Raw genomic sequence first — 27,202 nt, forward strand, 5'->3', positions numbered from 1 at the left:
GGTCTCAGCCTTTCACGTCAACCAGGAGATCTTCCTCCCAGTTTTTTTCCCGAAGCCTCATTTCTCACGCAGGGAGCAACAACTCCACTCGCTTGATGTCCGTCGGGCTCTCGCGTTTTATGTGGAGAGGACCAAACCGTTCCGCAAATCCCCCCAGCTTTTCGTGGCAGTAGCGGACCGCATTAAGGGGCTTCCCATTTCCTCGCAGAGGTTGTCCTCATGGGTAACGTCCTGTATCAGGACCTGTTATGACTTGGCTCACGTTCCTACGGGCCGTGTGACTGCGCACTCTACCAGGGTGCAGGCGTCGTCGTTGGCTTTCCTCGCCCATGTGCCCATCCAGGAGATCTGTCGGGCAGCGACCTGGTCATCGGTCCACACCTTTGCTTCCCACTACGCCCTGGTCCAGCAGTCCAGAGAGGACACGGCCTTCAGATCTGCAGTGCTCCATGCCGCGACTTCTCACTCCGACCCCACCGCCTAGGTATGGCTTGGAATTCACCTAACTGGAATGGATATGAGCAATCACTCGAAGAAGAAAAGATGGTTACTCACCTTTGTAACTGTTGTTCTTCGAGATGTGTTGCTCATATCCATTCCACACCCGCCCTCCTTCCCCACTGTCGGAGTAGCCGACAAGAAGGAACTGAGGAGCGGGTGGGCTGGCAGGGGTATATATCAGGCGCCAGGGCGGCGCCACTCTAGGGGGCGACCTGCCGGCCCACTGGAGTTGCTAAGGTAAAAAGTTTCCGACGAGCGTGCACGCGCGGCGCGCACACCTAACTGGAATGGATATGAGCAACACATCTCGAAGAACAGTTACAAAGGTGAGTAACCGTCTTTTCAGAGAATTAATGTTGTCTTTCCTTGTACATGGCCCTAAGGTTAAACATGTGAAATATTTGGTACCTCTTACTGGTCATCTGAAAAAATAATGGCGTCATTCTCTCCTGACTTGTATATTTTGTAGTGATTGCCTAAGGACACACTTGAAATCTGTGGCAGTTCTGGAAATGGAGTCCAGCATTCCTAGTTCTGTGTCTTAGCCACAAGGCCATCTTTCCTCCCTCTTTGATTTCAATTCAGCCTTGCCATCTTGCTTGATCATGTGGCACAATTCAGTGGGGTCAAGGATATCTTCCGCCTCTGCTCTTTCTTATCTGTACAATAGATCCTTTTTCATGACTGGCAGTGGGGAATTCTCTTCTATTCGATCTATCTGTTATAATGCTTGTTAGGATTGTGTTTTTGGCTTTGTTATCTCTTCCATCCCAGTTGGCACCTTTCTTTCTAAATTCACCTTTGGACATCACTTCTGTTGGGATGAGAATGCCTGCACTGATGCATCTTCATCCTCGATTTCTACCAGCTTCATATCTCATTGGCTTATGGCTTTGAACTATCTTCCTTCAACTTAGAATATCCAAAATATATATACCCTACTGATTGCTAAAATGAGCAGCCTCAGACAAAACTCCATCTCCATCTTGACCTAGGGCACCAATCTCGTATTCACTCCTACTTTCAGAAACCCTAGAGCTTTGACTTGACTTTTTCTTTTTTCTGTGCCTGTTAATCTGCCACTGCCAAGTAGAAATATTTCCCATGTTCAACACCGTCTTGACCACTCTTACCCACCATTCCTTTGTCTCAGTTGCTGTAATTCCTTTCTTTTGTGTCCTGCCTAACTTCCAGCTCCAGTCTGTTTCAAACACAAAGGAAAGCCTGGAAGTCAGAATGCTGCCTTAGAGTTCTTTCTTGGATCCCTGTGCATTCTGAAATCAAGTACAGACTCTCTCAGATAGGCTTCGGGACACTTCATTGAATTGTTCCACTGCATGTGTTCAACCACATTGCTTCTATTTTCCAGCCCACTCTTTGGGTTTCTTGAACGTGGGGCTTCTTTCTGCTCCTCTTCCCTGTCTCTCTTCAAGCAGGTGGCAGATTTCTTTCCCTCTACACTTGAAAGAACCAACCTGACTTTCTTTGGAAACTGCCTCAAGACTCAGTTTTGCACTCTGGTCTAAGACTCATAACTCTCGACTAACTTCCATAAAACAAACAAATCACACTCCCAGAGCCTCCCTGATTCCCCATGTGTAACTGTTCTCTACATAAGTGACCTCAGTATCCTATTTTACACTGTGGGCTCAGTCATTCCACTGAGGCACAGACCTCATTGAGAACTGTGCATAGCTACTCAAAGTTCTCTCAGGCACTCCTCAGCACAGAGCGGGAACAGAGGAGTAGATGGGGCCTTACCTGGCCCTGTATCTGTGGATCTGATTAACCTGTGGATATGACCTACTCTTTAGAAATTGGCCCATACTGCAAAACTCAAGGATGTTTTGGATTCCTAGTTTTGGTCCAGAACTGTAAAATATGAGTCTGGTTCTGATCCGCTCAAAGTTCAAGAATGTTCAGATCTAGAGTTTTGGTTCAGGTGTCTCTCTCCCAAAAGCATCAACAACATCTGGGTGTACTGTCTGAAGCCATTCAAATATTCTGTAATATGTTTTCATATGGAAGGCTGTATATCAGGCTATATGAGAGCTAGCATTGTCATCTACATAGGTGGATTGTTTCTCTCTGGCTCTATGGAGCTTGAATATTGAGCCGCCGTCAGCCTTTGTCTGCTTACAAGTCTCCCTTAAATCTGTTGCTGTACATGCATAAAATAGCCTTTTAAACATTTTTTTTGCACACTTCAGCATCCTTCTACTTTGTTTGCTCTTACATGGTAGAAGTGAGTGAATTTCAGCTTGCAGATGTTTGCTTTGATAACCTTTCTTTTCCCTGACTCCTACAGTAGGCTGACAAATAGATAAATGTTAAAGGAAAAAAACAAATCCCTGATTACTGTGAATCCTTCTCCCACCCTAGCCACTGACATTTACAGTCCCGCCCATTGTTGTACATGGGGCAGGCACACCCTGACCTCATGCCACCCATTTCCAGGGCTTTTCAATTTGTTTATTTATTTATTTATTTATTTGTTAAATTCTTCATCTCCTGTGGCATATTCAGGATATGTTTATCATCTTCTTTTCCCAAACGCTTTTGATTTTAATAGGATTTCCTTCAGTGATTCTGCTGACCTCCTGATTCCTGCAGAAACATGAATTTGGAAAGTTCAGCAGTTTTAATATTAACCCATGGTGTTCAAAACCCACGAGATCAGAGCCATTTAATTAACAAGATACTTGACTGATTTGCATGATACAGAAGGCTTCATGCTTAAAGAAAAATGAGTTATGTGGCTGTGTAGTGGTGTTTTATGTGTGTATTTTATTTTAGGTTTGTTTGTAGAAATCAAATGGAGGTACAACCTCCCCCCGCATTCTTATTCCTCGTCCAATCATTGCAGCTGGCCTGTTAGCCAATACTGACACCATCTCTCTCTAGATATATATTTGTATCCAACTTATAACCTTTTTTCCTACCCAGTGACACTGAAGAGAACAGTTATGTGATATGCCGTATTTTTTATAAAGAGGAAGAAAGGAAAAGAGAAAGAAAGGAAGCCACTAGAAACGTTAAAACCTCAGCAGCATTACCATATGAGAGAAAATGTCAACATATGCTTCATTTAAAGGAATATAAAATTGGCAAAATCACAGATTGTTCTATGTGTTCCTATAGGGTAGGCTCTGAAACTGCAGCAAGCTTAGTCTGCTGTTTGTGTGGTCATTGGGAGTACTGCAAGGGAGTGGAGTATAAAATAGTTTATGGGAATAAATTAGCATTCCCACATTATTATTATTGTCCTCATCTTTGCTCAGGGGGTTGGCTCTCTCTCTCCTTGTTTGAGCCACTTTCTGAGGCCTGAAATGAGTATTCTGGAGCCAATATATCTTGTCTCGTGTGTTTATCTCTTCCGCTTTTTTCTCTGTCTGCTCTTGTCTCTCCTTTTGTCTCCTCCTTTCTCTTTCAGACCAATTTTCTTCTCTTCCTACTTGTTCCCTCTATCCCACTTCTAGACTCGCTGACTCTCTCATATTTTTACTATTCCATCCAGTGTGCTACTGGTAGTTAATATCTTTATAAGAGAGCCCCATTATAGCCTCTCTTGTTTACATCTAGGGTGTAATTCCAAGCCTGAAATGAACACTGGTGCACTTGACTCTAGTTAGTTTTAAATTAGCTCACTTACTTGTTTGGTATGCAAGTCACTGATGCACCAAGGTAGCATTAAATCACCGCTCTTGTGAAAATGTTTAATTCTGTAAGTGAATAAACACATTTGACTGTATTGCAGGTATGATTGCTCCATTTCTATATTTGCTCAGCCATCAGTGTGCATAACCAGGATTGCCCATTTATGGACTAAAGGATTAATGAATTATAAAAGTATGTATCTTGTGCTGAAAAATGGTGCATCACATTTTCCCTAGTTAAAATTGCTGTATTTATGCAGTTGCTTTCAAACTTCTGGTTTGTTTATGCATTTGCTTTACTTTTCTGGGTGGTGATGGCCTCAGGTACTGAAATGGGGATTTCTCCTTCTCTCCAATTGATTGGGCAGGCTGTGACCTCGTGATGTCATGTTTAGCTCTGAGGCAATGAACTTGGGTTGTTGGGGTATCATCCACTCTCCTAGTTATGGGTCAAAATGTTTTTTTGTGATCGCCAAGCTCCTTCTTCCTGTGTTATTTTCTTTAATCCTCCCCACCCCATGCTCTCACATCTAGATGACTCTCTTTCCACTGGGAGTGGCTGTCTCCAGAGCACAGCATGCTGTTCCCAGGAGAGTCAGAGGGGGTCACACAAGAGAGATTCAATGGACTTAATCCTTACAGCAAGGACTATGCTGCCGTTCTAGTGCTCCTAGATCTTGCATGTCATAAACTCATATTCCTACACAATAAAGCATTGTACTTTAGGTAGACCAGTAATTATGAACCTCTGGGTTGCAATATGCCTGTGAATGACCACACAGGTCTCTAGGTGGGTTGACATAAACCTGCTCCTGACCTTCAGTCCCTTGAATCTGGGCCTGAGATGTTATATGAAACCATGTAACATTGTGCTGATTCTCATTATGCCTCCTGTTATTCTACATGGCCCTTATCACTGCAGTATCTGAGCTCCAGGAAAGTGGGTACAAAGAATACTGGAGCGGCATCTCAGGAGGAACAGTGTGTGAGAAGTTGAATGTGGGGATGCTGGAGGACTCCTATGCTAGGCAGTCAGGAGAGCATTTTTTTCCTTTGTTTCTAATATCGTATTCCTCTTCCTTCTTAAGCCACATCTGTATCATAGCACAACCCTTGCAGCTGAGAATATGGACCTCGTCACACCTAAACTGGAGGACCTGGAGAAAGATACATATAGCAACAAAGTGTTCTGTGGTGTTCCCAGAAACACATGCCCGCATCCAAGATTAGCCATGAACCCCTTCCTCCCACGTGACTGGTCCATTACTATTGCAGTCCTTGCTCATGCTGGCGAGTGTTTACATGAGAAATTCTTTTCTACTCCCCAGTGAACTTAATGGGTCCACCCCATGAGTAAGAGTTGCATAGTTTCACCCTACATTGTCAGGTGTATGGTCTTTCAACAGTGATGGGTAAGGCATAGCTGAGAGTAAAGCATAGCTGAATCACATTAGTTGTCACTTGGATTCATATGTACCTGGGAATAGGAAAATGTGGTTAATCTGAAGTCAACAGTTTTCTGCACACACACAAACCCAGTTGTTATGGACAAAACATGAAAAAAGATGGCACCTCCCCCCTCAATTGCTCTTGCGAGCTTACTTTCACTTTAAAAATGACCATGACCCCGGAGGCCAGATAGATGTAGAATCTGATCCATTATGGTGAGAGATTTCAGTATCCTCTGGCTCCAGAGAGATGGACTTGAAAGGCTGACTTGATGCATGCTGCTACTGGAGGTAACATGCAGCTGAGGTCATGAGCAAACCGATTTTCCTTTTATGCCAGTGCCTCCTGTGATAATCTAATAATCGGTCTAAGAGAGAAAGGAAAGTACAGTTTATAGATGTATTTTGAAAACAGCATACATTTTAAAGTTCATTTTAATGAAGTGATTTTGAAGTGTGGTGGTTTTGGTTTTGGTTGGTTTTTTTTTTTTCATCAAGAAGGTTATTTACTGAACATCTTGGTGATATGTCAAGGTTGAGGGAAGCACTCTAGCACACAAAGCTAGCTTCATGCAGCTTTTATGGGGAATCAGCCTTGAAGCTGTCACCTGTAATGCACTTTGCCTTTTGAAGCAGCTGTTTCATTTATTTTAAGCTTCGCTTATTTTCTAGGACTGTCTTTTCATATTCAGATCAGTACCAAAGAGAGAAGAAAGTAAAGCATTTAGATCAGGAGACCACTTACAAGGGTTAACGTGTTCAGGGGATGCAATATTTCCCTCCATGAAGCCTCCTGTAATGTTTACTTGAAAAATTGGATGTTGTGGTTTTTTTTTTTTTTTTTAAACCTATTCATTCCTTTGGAGAAATAGAGGAAAGTTTTCAGGGCTAACTTTTGAAAAATATTTCCAGTGATGCCAAAAATGGATATTAACACCCCTGTTTGAGCATACAGGGGTGCCTCATGCAATTTAGCATTCTGAACTGATTGTGCTGTGCAAAATAAAACTGCAGGGCTCCTAAACGCAACCTCCAAAATACCTTAGCCTCAACAGTTAATAAGGACACAGGCCCCAGTTCAGCAGGATACTTAGGGATGTGTCTAACCAAGTCTGTCATTAATCCCATGGGCTTGGATTACCTGTCTACGCCTCACAGGGGACAAGGCTATATCCCTCCTCCCTCCTGTCCTTGCACTGCAATCCTAAATAATGGCACAGCCTGCGCAGTTCTCCTGCATATTGGACTGCTTGGGTGCCTTTCTGCGATGCAGTCCATACTGAAGCTCTGGACGGCCTCCAGCACAAAATGAGTGTCTTAAAGGCATAATCTGGCCCTGGATGTTTTGTTTCAGCATCAATTGAAATAACTGTGGAATGGCAGTTCATTTTCTTTTTGGCTGTTATTTTCTTTGAATGAAAGGGGAAAGGGCTGGGGTTAACTGCTGTTTACACAGAACAAATGTAATAAATTGCAAGGGAGATTTATGTTGGACATTAGGAGAAAGTTCCTAACTGTCAGGGTGGTTAAACACTGGAATAAATTGCCTAGTGAGGTTGTGGAATCTCCATCTCTGGAGATATTTAAGAGTAGGTTAGATAAGTGTCTATCAGGGATGGTCTAGACAGTATTTGGTCCTGCCATGAGGGCAGGGGACTGGACTCGATGACCTCTCGAGGTCCCTTCCAGTCCTAGAGTCTATGAATCTATGAGTATAATAAGAGTAAAAAACTACAAAAAAAAAAGACAAAAAGAACATATGCTAATTTTATAAATCGACATAATTTGTTAACAACATTATTAGAACACCATGGTTGTAATAAATAGTGTTGGAAAACCTGGAAATGCAAAGCTACGGTTAAAGTCAACAAACAATTGTCAAATGTTAGAAATAGCCGCAGTCAGAGTTCCACAAGTTTGACTTTCTTTTCCCACCCACTATTCAAAGCTGTCCTGGTGTTATATGTGAGTCAAATCAGCAGGTTACAAGTGTGTGCTATATTTGGCTTGGTATGTGTTTTGGATGGTTGATCAGATAGCTATTTAGGCTCTTTGATTCATAGTGGAATGGTTGCTAACAGACTGTTATATCTGGACTCTGTATGGATAATTAAAATGAGAAGTGTTTGGTTTTTATTTACTGTCAGTGGGTGTTTTGAAGTGGAGCAGGCTCATGGTTTACACCCATTGTACAACTGGGCACCTGGGGACAGATGCTCAGATGGTGAAAATTGTCCAAGGTCCATTGGCTTCAATGGTATTATGACAATTTTACACCAGTTCAGGATCTGTTTCTTAGTGTAGAATTAAACACTGACCAGCAGTGGTATGTCATACACGGCAAGATTTTCCTGTACTTGGATTAGGACATAATGTTACCATTCTGCTTATAATTTAAACATGTCATACAATGTATGTAGAGTCCCACTGGTGGAGCATGTCACTTCTCTAAGTTTGAATCTGCTAGACAGTTGCATACTGAAGATCTAGGGCCTGCTGCCCTGCATCTTGTGTAGTCATTTATACCTGTCGAAAGGGCATGTAAAAGACCATCAGAGCAGAATGGTAAAGTTTCATGTCTACTTTTGACTGGCATTGGGCAGCAGAACACTGGGACCCTGGTGTTTCATACTAAGACTGGGCTTATCACAGAGCTTAATGGAGTTAGGTGTTCAGCTGCCACTGAAGTTCAATGAGATTTGGGCACTTAACTCCCTTAGTTGCTTTCGAACATTGCAGCCTAAGTATCTGAGTTGTCTTGACTAAAAATACACTCCACCCTTAGAATGTTGCGTATAAGAGCCAAGTATTTATAGCATTAGAAAATACCCTTTTAGTGGGTTGGTTTCAAGATTTGGAGCTTTGAAATTTTTTTCTTTTTCCTTCCTTCCTTCCTTTGATGCCTTTGGCTCAAAAGTGGTCCTAACTGTGCTGCGACAATAACCCTTCCGGCCACCAGTGAAGACCGTAGCAATGAGTTATAGCTGCGAAAGGCATCTGGCCATGTGGGTTACAGCAACAGCACTTTTTTGTATTGGAGGAATTGGACTTAAGATATGTCAGTGGTTAGAAGGAGAGAAAGTGAGAACTCCCAGGACTTCTTTCATACAACATCCTGTTTCATTCTTGGTTTATTCAAACAGCGGTTCAGGAAGGATTTGTTAGTATATTAGGTCACAAAGTCTGTGAACATTAAGGTCCTGATTTACAAAAGGACCTTGCCACATTCTCCTTTTCTGTGGATACAATTTTTCCTTGAGCATTGATTGTGCCTGCAAATCAGAGGTGTGTGTGTGTAGTATGTCAGTTTGACGATGATGTTTTCATGCTCTCTCTTTTTATGGATTCTGGAGTCACTCTGAAGTCCAAACATGGTACACGTGCAGATCGGGCAGACAAAGTAATTGGTGACCGTCTTGGTCACTATAGCAGTAGCATGATGCTTTTCCCTTGCAGCTAACAATTGATTATTTCTGTCCTCTTCAAAGGCTTGAAAAGCTCCAAGTGCTGTGTGTTGCCATGCTGATCTATTTAACGCAGCTTTGTCAAGATCATCTGGTTTTATTGCACCAAAGTGTGTGCTGTTTTTGATGCTGTCCTTGTTGTGCTTTCTGGGGTGGCCTTGATTCCGATGTCCTTGTGCCAATTCTCCAAAGAAAATTTTTCTATGGAGTTGATACTCAGACATCCTAATGATGTGTCCAACCCAGCGTAGTTGGGCTTTTATCAGTGTGTCCTTGATGCTTATGGCATTTGACTTTTGGAGAACCTCCAGGTTGGTAATTGTGTCCTGCCAGCAGATCCCCATAATGGCACACAGAGACCGCATATGGAAGGCCTTTAGCTGTTTGATATGCCATTTGTATGGTGTCCAGGTCTCACTGCCATAGAGAAGAGATGTGAGCACAAAAGCATTATAAAGTTATATTTTTGTTGAGAGGGTTATGTTGTGGAATTTTGGGACTTTGTTACGTAGCTTTCCTAATGACTGAGAAGCTTTCTGTATCCTGTTCATGATCTCTTTGTCAAGAGATCCATCATCAGACAGTTAAATGGTAAAGTGAAAATGCACTCTTTTAAAATAAATTTATTGCAGGCACAAGACTGGAAGCCAGTGCTGAAAATCTGGCGGTAAGGCCTGGTCTACACTAGATGAGATTCGATACATTGATCCTTGATAGATCGATCACTACCCACTCCAGCCATACCCTAAGTATATGGAGAAGTCCTTCTAAGTCACAGAACTGTTAAAAATGTACAAGTTTGGGGAGCAGGGAATAGTTTACATTAGCTGTAAGTAGGAACTAAAGCTGTCACTTTCCTTGTAACTACTTGCAGGTGAAGGTGATGGTGAGAATTTGTCCCTCTCAAGGACCACATGACACGTCTGAATCCATGTCTTTTCTAAAGGTAGATCCACGAAAAAAGCAAATCACTCTTTACGATCCATCTGCAAGTGGACCATCCAACTTAGGTCACAGGAGAGGAACTGTTGCTGTCCCAAAGATGTTTGCCTTTGATGCAGTATTCCCTCAGGATGCTTCTCAGGTACTGGAGATAAGCATGTTACTTTAGCAACTCTTTCCGTGGGCACACCATTTTAATTCATGTAAGAGTTCCTTATTGCTTCTGGGGAATTTTGTTTGAGTTAGCATAATTCCTTGGAAAACATGGTAATTAAGAGACAGTGGGTAAACTCTCACACTGTTTCAATTTAGCCCAGAAGTGAAGCTCTAACTAGGGAGATAAATTTGCTGAATGAATACTTTCCCTGTATTTTTAGTGCTGCTTAAAGGCACAGTCGATGTGAATTTTACATTTTTAACTGACTGTGTTGTAACCCCCTTTAAATCAATAAGATTAGGAGTACAACCCCATTGACTTCAGTGCTTTGCTACCTAGGGTCAGATTTAACCATGTGCCTGAAGTTTAGTGCTTTGCTGAGTTGGGACCATGGTTACAACTAACCCCAGAAGATTACTATAATTGAAAGAGAGCAGGGAAGAGTTTTATTTTTCTCTCCTTTTTCAGGTTTACGTTTCACATTTGCCATCACTTCTTGAATAGTCAGTTTCACTGTTTTGTTGATCCTGCATGCCCTTCTCCAGGCCCTGCAAGGCCTGTGCTTATGCACAATAACAGCAGTAGAGCTGAAACTGAACAGGCAGCAGGCAGACGTGGACGGAAGGAAAGGGCAGGGCCGACTCCAGGCACCAGCCCAGCGAGCACTGCTTGGGGCGGCCAGTGGTGAGGGGCGGCATGTCCGGGTCTTCGGCGGCAATTCGGCCGCTGGTCCTTCTCTCCAAGAGGGAGTGAGGGACCCATTGCCGAATTGCAGCTGAAGAATGACGCGGCAGCGGTAGAGCTGCAGATCGTGATCGCGGCTTTTTTCTTCTTTTTTTCTTTTTGCTGCTTAGGGTGGCAAAAGCCCTGGAGCTGGCTCTGGGAAAGGGGATATGTTTGGCGAGGTTGTAGTCAAGACTACCCCAGTGAGTGCAGAAGAAACACATATAGCAGCTTTAAAACAAAGGATTAAAAAAAAATCTGGATATAGCCCAACCTTTACATAGTTCTCTAGGAGAAAATTCAGTTTTATGAAACTCCAAGTAATTCATGTTGAGAGTGTCACTTTACAACTTGAATGAACAAGACAAATTTTGGCTAAAAAACATTTTTCATCCTTTTTATCTCCAGTATTGGATAAGTGACTATGCATATTGTGGTCCTAATGTCTGGCAAGTGCAGAGAAAAAGGCGTAACTACTTACTCAAATAGATGCACAGGGCAATTGCAAATGCACCAGTAGTGCAATCCTAGTGACCAGTATAGTCTATTTGTACTGAGAGTTGCAATAATCTGTGTAGGTGGTTGTGCACAGCAGCTGCTGATGGGTTGGGTGCTGCACATGCAGTACGAAAAGGAGATGAGGTAACATTTTGGCTTGACTGAAGTCAATGGCAAAACTCCCATTGTCTTCAGTCGGGACAGGATTTCACTGTGATCTCTGGGCCACACTCTTCAACACTCTCTTGGAGGGCCTTTGAGGTGGCATTTCTCTGCTGTTTCTTGGTGGCTAGAATCAGAGTGGCCAACTTCTGCAGTATCATTGCGAGGGGCTGACTTACTGGCATGTATCCATGTTCGTTGTTCACTAGTGTATGGCCTTATATATTTATACCATTAGTTGCTATATTTAATAAATCATGGCACATATTTCAAATCCTTATATACACTGATAAACAGTTTTTAGTACACTTGAGGAATTTAGCGAATTCCCTTTACCAATTATATTATTGTTTCCATAGTAAATGAAAATCAGATACTTAAAAATTCTTATTCAGGGATCTTCAATGCATTTTCTCCAGTATGTATGGCTTTTTAATTTCTACAAGCAGTCTTTGGCTAGCTTTATTTCACTGAAGCGGTTACTATTACTGAAAACCCTTGGCTAAGCTATTATACCAGCAGCAAGCTTGGTTGGATAGTGTTCAATTGCTACATTAGTCATAGAGTTGATATTCCAAGGGAATTGGTAGAAAAGAATAGGAAACTATTTTAGACTGTTATAGCAGCTTTTATTTTTTAAAAATGGGACATAGTTACTAAAATAGGAGAAAAAATGCCGTAAAAATGGGCAAAAGTGTTATGCTTCAGAAATATTGAATAATTCTTTTCACATAGGAGAGAAGTAAAGAGTATATTGTATAATTTATCTCCAATTTTTCTTTCAGGCTGAGGTATGCTCTGGAACGGTATCAGAAGTAATCCAGTCTGTTGTGAATGGTGCAGATGGTTGCATATTTTGCTTTGGTCATGTCAAGCTTGGTGAGCTCCCAAATTCGTTACAGTTAATTACTATGTCAGTCTGGTAATTACATACTGTCAGCTTCTGGAACAATAAATCTGGAGTATACGAATAGATTAGAATTTCTTTTTAATTAGCTTTGCAAACTTATCATGGTTTATTTCTACAGTGGGATCTTAAATTCTAATTTGGAAAGGTAAAACGTAACATCAGATTAGCTTATGTAGGAACAAGCTTTTGGAGGCATGTTATGATGAAAAGCAAAAGATCAGAGATACTTTTAAAAATTAATTTGCTTTGGGTTTGAGTTACAAAAATGGCAAAATTAATTGAATAAATACTACCTGATTAATAATTAAATACATACAAATCATTTTTGCATTTGTTATCCCCAGCTATCTGTACAGCACATGGCATATAATGTAAATTGGCAGCTGCATAAGAAGAAACTGTTTTATGCTTGAAAGATAAGTTTATATTTTCCTTTCCTTTATAGGTAAATCTTATACCATGATTGGCAAAGATAACTCCACACAAAGCCTTGGTATTATCCCCTGTGCAATTTCTTGGCTCTTCAAGTTAATCAATGAACGCAAAGAAAAAACTGGGACTCGTTTCTCTATTAGAGTATCTGCCGTGGAGATCAGTGGCAAAGATGAAAACCTTAAGGATTTGTTAGCTGAAGTAGCCACTGGCAGCCTTCAGGATGGTCAGTCTCCAGGGGTTTATTTGAGAGAGGATCCGATATGTGGAACCCAGGTATAATGGATATCGCAACATAGGCTTTTGAGCCTGACTTTCCTCTGCTTTTTATTTCCTTTTATCTGACAATGATGATGACAATTTTTAAGATGGTAAAAATTTTTATTGTCTTTAATATATAATCCCCACTCCCATGGTGTACATATTTGTTTCTCTTATCGCCCTAGAGACTTAGTATGATCAGCAAAAAACATTCACCCCTGCCTTAATTAGCCATTTTCTTGTTTATATTCAAGCTTCAAAACCAAAGTGAGCTTAGGGCTCCGACAGCAGAGAAAGCTGCCTTTTTCCTTGATGCTGCTATTGCTGCCAGAAGTACCAGTAAACCCGAGTGTGATGAAGAAGACAGGAGGAATTCACATATGCTCTTCACTCTTCACATTTACCAGTATCGCATGGAGAAGAGTGGCAAAGGAGGAAGTAAGATCAGTCACTTCCAAATTGGTTTTATTTATTTAGTTTTAAATTTAGATTAAAAATAATGTGCAGTATACTAAAAAAGAAGCCCCCCTCACAAGCAGTTGAGAACCGACATAAACTGTGGTAGAGGTGGCTAATATCTCCTTTGTTCAATTCACGTGTAGCCCTATTAATATTTAATTCAGGCATTACCCCATGCTGCATTCATTATTTCTGTCGTTTGAATAAATTCTGCATAGCTAATCTGGTGAGAGTCCTTTTGCTCAGGTGAATGTGTGTATAAATGTTGTTGTCCTTGTTGTTTTAGTGTCCGGAGGACGGAGCCGTTTGCATCTCATTGATCTGGGAAGCTGTGAAAAAGTGCTGAGCAAGAGTCGAGATGGGGGAGGTTCCCTGTGCCTGTCTCTGACTGCCCTGGGCAATGTAATTTTGGCCTTAATTAATGGTGCTAAACATGTACCATATAAGTAAGTAAATTACTGTGTACATTGCCTTAAATATAGCTAGTTTTATCTTGCAAATAGATTAGCAGGGCCATGATATAATGTATTGCACTCATGTGAATGGAAGTTTGCCTGTCACATATATGGCAACATATATCTGGCCTCCAGTGCAGTGTTTATGACATTTATGTTCATGTAATATATTTTAGAGTCCCAAATGTGTTATTGGTATGCACAGTTGTCTGAAAAATCATATGCATTGTGGCATATACCTAAGTTGGATGAAGGGTATGTGTCCAGTTTGAAAAAATTGCAGAAATATTTTTCTTTTTTTCTGAAATGTTGAAACTTTGAAAAAATTTGGCCAGCTTGTTGAAAAGCAAGAGACATTTTATTTCCTTGGTTTTTATGTTTTTTTCAAATTTAGAAGTCTTGTTGAAATTTCAAGAAACATCAGCCAGCTTTACTGTACATGTAACAGAATGGTGAGGATCGTATCAGTAGTGCTATAAATAATCTGCCCCGTTCAGCAGGTTGCACATATCTATGTGTCCAATAAAAACTCTGTATTTAAATAAATTTAGGACCATACTCTGTTCCTGTATGGAAAAGGGAATGGTAACTTGACAAAAGTGAGCATCTATGTGTGCTTTATAGAGTGTGTCTGGCGGTACGGTCATGGCGAGTGAATACATTCATATCTGTAGGAGGCCCAGTCTAAAGAGGACATCCCTGCCACAGACATGACTGGTAGAATTTGGCCTTTTGTACCAGAGTTTAATTGCTGCTTGCTAAGATGAGTTGTAAGTTAGTGCCTCATTTATTTCTCCTGTCATTTCACATATTTATCCAGTGCAGAATATGAAGCAGGTGCTCTTTCATTTTGTATTAGGTGAAAGCAGGTGTTTTCCTTAGGCCAGTTGCCAGCTGAGTGAATGGACTAGAATAGTGAATGGCCAGATCCTCAGGTCCAAGCCGTTTGCCACCTAGCCCAATTCAGTGAGCCAAGACGTAAAGATGACTCCCTGACACAGGCCACCAGGTGCCGGGCCAGTTCTGAGGAGCAACCTATAGCAGCCTCAGGAGTGTTCTAAATTGTGCCAGTCGCATACAGCCCCTAAGTAGCTTTTCTGGCAACTGTGGCATGCCAGAGCATAATGATTCCTCAGCTGCACTGGCTATGGCTGAAGACCACGTTGGCCATATACCACCTGGTGATTTCCCTTTCCCAGGGAAATCCTTGGACAGCCAGTGAAGCTAATTTTCCATGGGTTTGTGCTGCCAGAGCAGAGTGGGCAGAATGGAAGCCAGGATCTGGCCCTAAATCTTCACCTAAGCCACACAGAAGAACTATAGCAAATGTCACAATTACTTCAGTGTATGAGCATTGTGATTATAGCTGAATCCACCCAAAAAGTTGTGCATATAATGGTATATGTGCGCTTATATCCACATCCGATAGCCACAGATAGGGCTATAAAGCATGTTTGAGTGTTCGGGTAATCAGACTTTTCAAGCAGGTGAGCATTCGAGGCATCTCTTTTCTCTCCTTGAATAACGGAACATCCAGTGCACTGCTGCATCAGGCTGTGTAATGTCCATTGGACGGCTGTATTGTCACTTACTAAGGAGAAGCTTTGTAAGCTGTTTGGGTAATACAGAGTATTATGATGAACTGCTAGTAAAGTGAATAGTTCTTGGATTTGCCCAAATTAACAAAGAATTTACACATCTAAAAATATGCAGGTAGAGGAATAAATTTGATATCTCTGTGTATATATGTTTAGACATGTTTTGAATATGTACAGATCATGTATATTTCAGATCTATCTATACCATACATGTACACTATAAAAATGAAACCATAATACTTGGTGTTTTAGAAAAGTCTGCAAAATGAACTAGAATTCTTTTAAACCATCTTAGTATTATTATTTATTACATAGGGACAACAAGTTGACTATGTTGCTGAGAGAATCTTTTGGGAACATCAACTGTAGAACAACCATGATTGCTCATATTTCTGACTCCCCAGCAAATTATGCAGAAACTCTCATGACAATTCAGCTTGCATCACGAATCCACCGAATGAGAAAGAAGAAATCCAAGGTTGGTTTACAAGCAAGCTGCAATTAATTTAATTGAAAATGAATTCTCTGAACCCCTTGGTGGGGGAATGTGGGACTTCTAAACAATGAGGACTAATACAAAATGCATCAAAGCTTGGTAGAGAAATTGACAAACGTGTTGGCCCAAAGCTGTTGTTATTCCACTTGATTATTAGTCCTGAAACATTTGTGTTTTAATTTTATGCAAATGCACATGCACATACACACAATAGATCGATATTCCTTTGATTTTATGGGGAATTATTGCAAAAATTCCTTTGATTTTATGTGGGGCTATTGCAAAAGGTTCAACTTGTTTTAATTTAAAAAAATAAGAAAAAATGTAAAATGCTAAGATTGAAAGATAACATATTTTGATGTTATGAAACTTACCTGTGGTAAACTGATTAATATAATAATCATATCATGTTTAAAATGTACATAGATAAGTTTTGTTCGTTAACTTCATATTGTAAAGTTTTCCACTAGACATAATTGTGGTTGATGATGAAAGCAGAGCAAAGTATATAATGACAGTAAGATTTCCTCTCTTATTATAAATACATTTAATATTAATAAAGATTTTCTTTTTTATAATTAATAGTATGCATCCAGCTCATCTGGAGGAGAAAGTTCATGTGAAGAAGGCCATGTACGAAGACCACCTCACTTGAGAGCCTTTCATCCAAGAACTGTAGCACTTGACCCTGATCTTCCTGTACTGAGTATTTCTAGTGATCCTGATTATTCCTCCAGTAGTGAACAATCTTGTGACACCGTCATCTATGTTGGTCCCAATGGTGCAGCTTTGTCTGACAGGGAACTAACAGATAATGAAGGGCCTCCAGAGTTTGTTCCCATAATTCCTTCCCTGAACAAAAAGAGAAGCAAGGACAACTTTGCTATTGCTAGAAGTTCCGACAAGGACCATTTTAAGTGCAACACTTTTGCTGAATTGCAAGAAAGGTTAGAATTCATTGATGGAAGTGAGGAACCTATAAAGTTTGCTTGTGGAGAAACACCTGTTGCATCAAATTGTAGTCCAGTGACAATGATAGAAAATGCGCAGTCTAAACTGGTAAATGAAAAACCATCTTCTCCATCTGGAGGGTATAAAAAACCTGTTCCACAGGAAACAGTGTCTCCAAAAAAAGGACATAATCTTCATTTCCAGGCTGCTGTGCAAAGAGGTGGCAGTTGTCATGACAAGAACGCCCCTCACTTAAAAGCGGAACATTCCAAACCACAAACTAAAGCTGAAGGCAAAAAACTGGGCTCAGCCTCAGATGGCGAGAAAGAGAGAGAGACAATCACAGATTCACTGAAATCATCAAAATATAACCCTACTAGGAGTCAAGAGCAGAGTAAGGCCACAGCTGAACCTGTAGTGAAAGAAAAGTCCTCGTATGTGAAGAGACCTTTACCAAGCCCTGCACCCACACCCCCACAACAGAAAGATCAGCCCCTCAAGTCCAAAGAAGCATGTTCAGAGTTGGACAATAGCAGTGCAATCCGGACTCCTCCTGTGGGAATGAGTAAGCAAATGGCTAGCAAACCTGAGCACAGCTTGGTAGGAAGCACATTTCTAGTTGGCAGTAACACCCAGAATCAATCTGGCGCTATTGAGGTACATAGTTTCCACTCTGCGTTCAAAGGTAAATGTTTTGACCGGGATATACTGACCACCACAGTGACTTTGCAGCAGCCTGTAGAGCTGAATGGAGAGGATGAGCTTGTTTTTACAGTGGTGGAGGAACTATCCATCAGTGGAATTTTAGATAATGGAAGGCCTTCCAGTATCATTAGCTTTAACAGCGACTGCTCCCTTCAGGCTCTTGCATCAGGTTCCAGGCCAGTTAGTATTATTAGCAGTATAAATGATGAGTTTGATGCTTATACCTCACAGGCAAGCTCTACTGGTGTAAATATTGATATTGTTTTGCCCCTTGCTGAGGATCCGTTTTCCAGCAGCAGACGTTCCTCCATCAGTTCTTGGCTTAGTGAAGTTAGCATTTGTACAATTGAAAGTGATGGAGCCCAGTCAAGTGACAGTTTTGTTGCTCAGTCATCTTACTGCTGTAATAAGTCCAAGAAACCTTTCAACTTGGATTTGCCCAATGTAACCACCCCATTGAAAAGCTCCCTGAATGACAGTGGATTTTGTTTCTCGGAGCTGGAAACTGAGAGTATAAATTCTAGCAAAATGTCTTCAAGCATCAACAAAAGCCCCCAAACCTCTGAATTAACCAAAGCATCTCAGATGAAAAGTGCTTTTTGTGTAGCTGATCAGCCCGTAAAAGTTAAATCTAGTAACTCTCGAGATACACCGGTGATAGAAACAATACATTCTAGTCTTCCTAGGAAAACAAAAACTACCTCATCTCCAACCCACAATAATGCCATTGTAAGCTACAGGGAACAGCAGAATCCACACAGTATGTTTGAAGATCCCTGGCTGGTGCGCATGGATAATCACTTGGAAATGAAAGCTGCAGAATCTCTGCTGTCTCCAAAATCTCATACATTTAATACTGATAAGCAGCCAACAAAAGCTGCCCAATACTTCAGCAGTGCAACCAAGCCAACTAAGTCGCAGACTATGCTTGCATGCTCTCAGAGGGTTGTAGATGGCTGTGAAATGGCTTACAAATCTTCCAGTGAAGTCACTAAAAAATCTGAAGCAGCAATGAAAATGCCACAGCTTAAGAGAGGAGCCACCACGCTGGGTGTGATGCCAGTAGCACATAGTAATAGTGCTCCATCAGAAAGTGTGACTAGGGGAAGTTCTGAAGTTGCCTTTGCTGTTGGCAGCCTGAAAACATCCCTGGGAAAGAAGATTCTGCCACAAAAGTCAAGCATGCTACCTAGGCCAAATGGGACCATACCTCCAACACCTCCTGTACGTAAATCAAGCCTAGAACAGAAAAATGTGGTGGTTGCAAATACCGGAGGCAAAGCTGCAGGCCTGGACTGTCCTAGAGTTGCAACACCAAAAGCTGAGGAAGAGGCAGAATTGCGATCAAAAGCTGGATCTTGGGTTAGTGAAAGTACCAGCTGTAAAACAAGCCTCAAGGGGGACCATTCTTTGCCGAAGATGATTTCAAGTTTAAAGACTAAGGCATCTAAAAGTGAAGCTGTTCATCGATATGGGAGTCACATGTCTCTGGAAAGGTGTGATAGTCTGACGTCAGTTGGCTCCAAAGCAAACACAACTAGGGAAAATGGCAACACTAGCATCAACAATGGTAGAATGGGACGATCGGTCCCGCGGCTGGGAGTTCCCCCTGTTGCTTCTAATGTGACTTCACCACCATCACATACTGCACCTTTACCCTGTAAAAACAGCCAGGCAAAAAGTACAACTAACCAGAAGGCTCAGGCAAATGGAAACAAAAGCCGCAGCCTTTCTACCAATGGGTCAAAGTCACTTAGCTCCTCTGTCAAATCACTGACTCAGTCTATTGGAAAAAGCTCTAGCATCCCTCCAAGTGGGAAAACAACCCCCCGAACTGTGCAGGGTGTCAGCAACAAACCTGGCAGAGGAACTATTATGGGGACAAAGCAAGCAATTAGGGCAGCCAACAGTCGTGTTAATGAACTGGTATCTGGCAGTTCTGTCAAAATGGGGCATTTCAGAGGCTCTACAGACTCTGATAGTGGGAATGACAGTGGTATTAATCTCAGCGATGAAAAATCACAAATTCCAGTGTTGCCATCTCCATATAGCAAGATAACTGCGCCCCGGAGGCCTCAGCGGTATAGCAGTGGGCATGGCAGTGATAATAGTAGTGTTTTAAGTGGAGAACTGCCACCAGCAATGGGAAGGACAGCTCTTTTTTACCACAGTGGTGGCAGCAGTGGCTACGAAAGCATGATTCGTGATAGCGAAGCAACAGGCAGTGCCTCTTCCGCACATGACTCAATGAGTGAAAGCGGAATGTCATCACCAGGACGCATGAGGAGTTTGAAGTCCCCTAAGAAAAGATCGACAGGTAAAAAATTAATGTAACTCAGGCTTGCATTTTCAGTCATCTTAGAAGTTCATTAATATGTTCCTCATATTTTAGGATGCTGAGTTTTTATTGTGATTCTTAAGTAAACTGGTAGGTCCCTTAGTTTGAATTTAGAGGCCTAGCCACGTTGAAGATATATATCTGGATATATATATATGGATAAAAGAGGCATTAAATTGTAGATTAATGCTTTTAATTCATTACAAAATTATAGGCTTTGTAGTTTTTAAATCAAGTTTTAAATCTAAATTGTGGAAGAGACACTGCTTAGTCTTGTGTTTTTGTTCAGAGAGGTGTAACTTCCATTCACTTTCGTTTGTCCTAAATCTTCTAAATCCACCACAAAACCAAAGTGATTGGCTGTTTAACAAGGGCTAAATTCCACCACCCTTATTGATCTTCAGTGATATGTACTTGTTGGCTTCATTGATGCTGCTTGTGTGGGTAAGTGCTACTGAATAAGAGTAACAGCTTTAGAATCACGCTTCTAATATCCGAGTTTTGGAAATAGTTTTTACTATTCCAGCTAGAAATATTGTGGTCGTTATTGGAGATTCACTGCAATTCGTACAATGATAGCTACTGACTGAAAGGCTGCTCCTGCAACCTTTAACTTCTAGTAGGACTATGTGTGGGAGTAGGGTAGGAAAAACTCCTTTGAGCATGGGCTTGCTGAATCTGACACTTCAATTGGAAAGGTGTAATTATTGCAGTCTCTGTAGGTGCACATGATATTCACTTGTGCCAGCACAACTAAATGAGTTGAACTTATGTATATGTTATGGTGCTTTCTGGCAATAAATCAGTTCAGAGACCTTGTGTAACACTTGCAGCAGTTCTCTTTTCATAGCACATCAACCTCTCCTACAAATCAATATTAACAGCTGTGTGAAGTTGCACACGTATTGAGAAGGCATTACTCACTGATGGATTTGTATTTGTTTTTGCCCCAGGAAATGCTTATAAGGTCTTTAAAAATGACAAATTATTTCTTTTTCAGCTGAAATTGTCTTCGTTGGTAAATTATACCTTACTTTTTGAATGCATCATATTCTGACACACTAATATATTTTATATATGAAGTGGGACTTCATAGGAGTTTTATTCAATATCGTACAAACAAGAAGGGTTTGATAGACCCATTATTGGCCTAAGTATTCAATAGGAAATGTTAACCATCTTCCCAGGGTAACTTAATACTAAACTGTCCAAGTGGATTTGAGACTTGCTTCTGCTGGATTTAAGCTCTTAGGAAAGCAGTGCTAGAGAAACTCATCTTGGAACTGATCCTACCATCAAAGCCAATGGAAGCCTAGTCCTTAATCCTGCAACCCCTTCCATGTAAGTAGCCCCCTGTGTCCACATGGAGCCCCAATGACTTCAGATTAGGACCACTAGGTACCATGAAGTTCATCTGCTTTATGTATGTGATTGACTGCATCTGCTTATTGTCTTCAGAGGGGTTTCATCTGCTGGAAGGCGGTTGCAGGATTGGGGTTTTAGTTGATGGGGAGGATCAGGCCTGTAGCTGTGACACAGTCAGACTGAATTACTTGAGGTTGTGGAAAGGATGCCCAGTTGATTACATACCCAGAATAGATTAAATTAATGTAGTCCAGCCACCTGGCGGTCCCATATTTGCAAGGATTCATTTATTAAGAATATTTATACCAGATAACTCCTTAAGCACATACAGCATATATCTCACTTTCAGTGAGACCTCGTGAGCTTTTACCTCTGTTATTGACCATATGTAAAGTTTATAAAGTAACTGACCTGATCTCATGGCTCTTGACTCTGATGTAGGAGACACAGGTTTGGAGAGGGTCTCAGTCAAATTCTTCTAAGCAGCAGTGCAGTGTTGTCCCCTGATGCACTCAGCTGTGGCCACAAGAACAGAGACAATAATTATAAGATGCCACGCCTCTGGTTTTCCCCCATGAGACTTCAGATACTGAGGAGAATTTTACTTCACTTCTCCCTCAAAGATTCCTCCCTATGAAAGGAAAGTTTTGGAAGCAACTCCTTTCAAGGAGTCCAGTGTTCCTCTGTACTTCCATTCCATTAGAGGATAATGTACTTTTCTCCCACTGAGCTCTGAGTCAGCAAACATGAAGCTGCTCATTCTGCCCATGACAAAGAGCACAAGCTGTAATATCATTCTTACATTTCAACTTGTTTTGGTGTCATTGGCTCCAGTGATCTGGGGATCAGTGTCACTGGCTTCAGTATTGCCTGAACATGCCTTGTACACTTGTTGGTTAATGACAGATGCATCACTAAGAACTAGTCTTTCAAAAAGTAGAAGGTGACACACGACTGTAAAAAATGCCTGCACCAATGCACTCAGCTTTGTATGGGCAAATACCAGCATGTGCCCAGGTGCTCATTTTTTATGGGTGCAAGACAGTCTCTGCCTTGTGAAACTTTTGCCATGATGCATCTTGGTAACAGTGTTGCTTGTTCTTAATTTGGGAGACCCTTGTTAAGTTGCAAGTGAATTTCCTGGTTCCCTGGCTTTTGCAGCTCTGCTGCATTGTGGAAGTGATGTGCTTGGACACAAAAGAGGAGAATTAAGGTGGTAGCATAACTAGTTGCTGCCCTAAGTGCCAGAAGTCTTCAACTCCCACTGAAATAACCCCACAGCATCTTGCAGCTTGGATACTGAGTTTAGAGGCGACCATGTGTCAGTCCAGTTGGCCAACAGGCTGTTGTTATGGTAGAAGACAAAGGGGGGTGGGTTATACAATGGAGTGAGAGGGTGGTTCTGTAGAATGAAGTGGAGAACCTCATCTGAACAAGTCTTGCTTGGAATTAACCTAGGCGTAGAACAAATAGCCTGTCAGAATCCTCAAATGTTATCAGCCTTGTCACATAACCTACTTGACTACTTTTGCCAGAGTGAAGAAATGAATGAGATCGTACTTCCTCACCAAAAAGAAGTGTACTCACTCATGAAAATGGGGAAAAAAAATTTGGGAAGGCTGGCATAAGGAACTAATGCTTAGATGGCCCTTGGAAGAGCTACTACTGCTGTTTACCACTACCAAACAAACAAGGAGCATGCCAAAGCGCATGAAAACAGTAAGGCCCAGATCCTTAAAGCTATTTAGATGCCTAACTCCCATTGATTTCAGATTGCAGTTAGGTACCTAATACCTTCAAAGATCTGGCCTAACTGCCTTACATTATTTTATTAAAAGAAAAGGATAAAAAAAAAGCATTTCCCCCAAAGTATCTTGAAAACCTATATATTTTCTTTGTTGTGTCATATTCTGCAATATACTAGTACTCCTAGGTTTTGGATGCATAACGTCCCATGTGATGCAAAATACTTCTTAAAAAAAATTTATTTAAGGTCTCCAGCGTCGTAGACTGATTCCTGCTCCATTGCCTGATGCTACATCCCTAGGAAGAAAGCCCAGTGTCACTGGCCAGTGGGTTGATCTACCACCTTTGCCAGGCACTTTAAAAGAGCCATTTGAAATTAAAGTTTATGAGATTGATGATGTGGAACGATTACAGCGACACAGACAAGAAGAAACTGAGGTCAGTACATATTTTACAATAACTCCAGACAACTTAAATTACAATATACAGGCAGAATCACTGCTTGAATGCTAGTTTGGCATTCAGGAAATTGATTGCAATTAAAGCACTATAATTATTAATTTTACAATTCATATGTTGGGGTGCCCTTAACGTAGAAAATGAAAATAATTACTGTCTACAATTAATTGTGTTCAACATGACTGATGGCATGAACGGAGAATACCAATGAATACATTACGAGAAGACTTTATAATCTTAGCCTGCCTGATGAAACTTTACAACCTCTCTCTACTACGGGGTCATTAACTCTTTATGTAAATGACATAAAGTAGCCTGGTTAGAATTCTATTAAATCAGGGATATTGCGAGTTTAATTTACTTGTAATTGGAGAAAAAATCACTTAATTCTATTTTGGAGACCAGAATTCTGTAGTCTTCTGATGCCTTTTTTTCCCAATTTTTTCCAAAATAGCCTTTCCAGGATGTTGAAAAGGTAAGAATGCTTTTATGTAGCTACAAATTCCTATGTCTTAATGTTCTTAAAGAGTTCAGAGTTTCATTTAACATTATTAGACTGTGTTTATTATTTGCACTAGTGGAGAAAATAATTTCTCTACAAACAGTAGCAATTTCAGAGTATATTAGAGATGTATGTTAATTCAGAAAAGTGCAATAAATGCTTAACTGATTGCGGCATGCTGTTTCTGGAGATTAGAATCCATTAATGCACACTTTAAGCGAAGAGAAAAAAACCCTGTTAAATGTTACAATGTAATGAGGTGGGTAGGGTTTGGGTGGTACTGACAGAGGCCAGGCCATGAAGTGGTTTTTCTGTGCCTCTCAAGGGTCTGATGTATTTCAATACCAAGCTGAAGATTTTAGAAAGGCGCCATCAGCGGATTAGAGAAGTGAAGGCAAAGCATGAATGTCTGAAGGAAGAGTTGGAAGAGACAAAGTGCAGATTGATGATGGATCCAAATAAGTGGAAAGAAGAGTGTAAGTATTTCGCCACAGTCACTGTGATGCTCAGATTCAGCAGGGAACTTATGCACATGCTTAACTTTAGCTTTAACTTACTTAACTTTAAGTATGTGCTTAAATTGTTAGCTGAATTGGGGCCTTAAAGAACTTTGCACAGCAATGAAGTTTGGTACGGTATGAGATTGCTTTGCAATATTGGGGTATGGTGAGTAGAATTCAGAAACTAGCAAGGCAGTCCAATCAGAAGAGAGAGGCAAAACTATACAAAGACTGAAATAATAATAATAATAATAAAAATAAATAAATAATAATAAATACTTTATATAGTGCTTTATAGCCATAGAGGTAATTTATACCAGGGAATAAGTACTATTACCCTCATTTTGCAGATGGGAAACTGAGGCGTTGAAATCAGAGCCTTATTCCAGAAAAGCACTTAAACATATGTTTATATTCATTGCTGGATTAGAGCCTAGGGCTGGACGTCTGACTCTAGTGAAGCTAATGGCAAAAGTCACTTGAGCTGAACGGAGACAGGCTTTTACACAAGGACTTTGTTTCTTACATGATGACACCAATGATTGCTGACTGAAGATGTTAAATTATGCATCTGAAATAATATTTTATTGTAGACAGTTTCTCATATAAACATTTTGGTGTTTTGCTAACAGTTGAGGTTGACCCTCACCTTGATAAGGAGTCTCAGGAGTATCTGGAGGCACTGGAACAAGTGACAGAGGAACTAGAGCAGTGTGTTAATCTGTGCAAGTCACATGTCATGATAGTGACCTGTTTTGATATTGGAATGATATCCGATGCGCAAGATGGAGTTCGAGAAGTGGAAGTTTGAAGGTGTTTTTTCAAGGGACTTTAGGAAGTGGAGCCAAACTGTCCAACATGAAGAAGAAAAAGGATTCGGAAGTGAAAGTGGAAATGTGAAGACTTAAAGCCACAATGAATGTTGTAGAGACTGATGCAGATGAGGAATTGGAATGTTTATAAATCATTATGGTGCCTCTACATGACCTGAACTGTACAAAGATTAAAAATAGAAATAAACATTGTTTCTAACAGAGAAAAGCAGAAAAATCTAGTACAAACCAAGATTTTAAAAAACAAACAGAGAACAATGAAAGTGCCTTTAAAATTCATTTGATTTTCATTTTTGTATTTGGTGCTAGAATTAAAGCCAGCAAACCTAAGCAGACCACAAAATGTATTCCTACAAAATATTTTATACTGTATAGTGTATTTATGACTATATGTAAAAAAACCAACATTGTAGCACAAGCAATAAGTAAATTATGTTTTCATACCTGAACTTGCCTTCTTGTTTAATAGAAAAGCTGTTTTATGTAGCAGAACTAAAATTGTATTATAATTGTTTTCTTGGTTAGGATTCAAGATATTTTTATGAATATTTACCTATTGAAAAAGTGTACTATGGAATTTCAAGATGATTGTTTTACATTCTGTTTTTGTATTATTCCTTTTTCAGATCAAAATAAATGTTTGGGTTCCATTTATATATATATATACTGCTTAACTACTTCCTTGGTTACTAACCTCCTTTTTCATGGATCCGATCTTTTTAGAGTTGTTACTGAACTCGAGGAAGTCTAGAAAGGGCATTGTGGTTTGTTTTTCTCTGACTACAGGAACTGAGAATTATGTTTATTACCAAAACCATAAAACAAGCAAAAAAAAAAAAAGAAAGTTTTTTGTAAATTTTAAGTTAGGTCCATATTTTTATATAGTTTTGACTATAAATAAAGGTTTTTGCATTATGAACTTTTAAGACAAATAGTATATCTTTTTACAGTTTTTCTAAGGAAGGCAAACCCTCAGGATCAAGTTTATACATGCTGCATGAGATTTGTGCTTTTTTGAAGGAGACCACCTAAGTGTGGAAACTATTGATAAATTTGTTGCCAAACGAATACTTTTGAAAAGGTTTAATAGTGTATGTAATATCACATTTCATAATGAATCATATTTTCTGATCATCTTGCTTTTTATGGGTTTTTTCAAATCCTTTGTACAAATGTGTATTATAACAGCTTGCTTCAGCTTTTATCTGTGAATAAAAGATACATCTATTGTTAAGATTGCTTCTTATTATATACATGATTTTCTATATGCTGCAATACAATGTTAGGAGTGCAAGGCATATATATAGGTTATATAGGTGTTAGATTTTTAAGAGGTATTTAGGTACCTAACGATGCATGTCTTTCCCCAGGTCATACAGGAAATCTGTGGCTATGCTGAGAATTGGACTCAGGTCTCCTGAATCCAAATTTAGTTTTGTTAAATATTATTTAAAACATTCTGACTTCAGTGGAGTCGGGATTTCACCCTATGAGAAGATTCCCACTCAAGTTTGATTTACAGTCCATCTCCACATGGGAGTTGGGTTCAGTTGTCGCCATGGCACTAGCCCAGTATCCCTGAGGCTGTACATTGTCCCACTGCTCCCTCCCTCCAACTAATTAGCAGAGAATTTGCAAGGA

At 40.4% G+C, this 27,202-nt stretch overlaps 1 protein-coding gene across 1 annotated transcript in view; it reads left to right on the forward strand.

Moving 5' to 3' along the window:
- KIF26A (kinesin family member 26A) overlaps positions 1 to 26,715 on the forward strand; it is a 146,210-nt gene extending 119,495 nt beyond the window's left edge. Inside the window, exons 6-16 of the mRNA XM_050954076.1 lie at positions 9,944 to 10,153; positions 12,337 to 12,430; positions 12,907 to 13,169; positions 13,409 to 13,592; positions 13,900 to 14,059; positions 15,982 to 16,144; positions 16,748 to 20,135; positions 23,515 to 23,705; positions 24,181 to 24,201; positions 24,554 to 24,704; positions 25,361 to 26,715. Of these exons, the coding sequence (XP_050810033.1) occupies positions 9,944 to 10,153; positions 12,337 to 12,430; positions 12,907 to 13,169; positions 13,409 to 13,592; positions 13,900 to 14,059; positions 15,982 to 16,144; positions 16,748 to 20,135; positions 23,515 to 23,705; positions 24,181 to 24,201; positions 24,554 to 24,704; positions 25,361 to 25,539 (5,004 nt within the window). The 3' untranslated portion in view covers positions 25,540 to 26,715. The remainder of the gene's footprint in view (positions 1 to 9,943; positions 10,154 to 12,336; positions 12,431 to 12,906; positions 13,170 to 13,408; positions 13,593 to 13,899; positions 14,060 to 15,981; positions 16,145 to 16,747; positions 20,136 to 23,514; positions 23,706 to 24,180; positions 24,202 to 24,553; positions 24,705 to 25,360) is intronic.
- The last annotated feature ends 487 nt before the right edge of the window (positions 26,716 to 27,202 follow it).

Source organism: Gopherus flavomarginatus, chromosome 5 (assembly GCF_025201925.1).
Source record: "Gopherus flavomarginatus isolate rGopFla2 chromosome 5, rGopFla2.mat.asm, whole genome shotgun sequence".
Classification (NCBI taxonomy): Eukaryota; Metazoa; Chordata; order Testudines; family Testudinidae; genus Gopherus; species Gopherus flavomarginatus.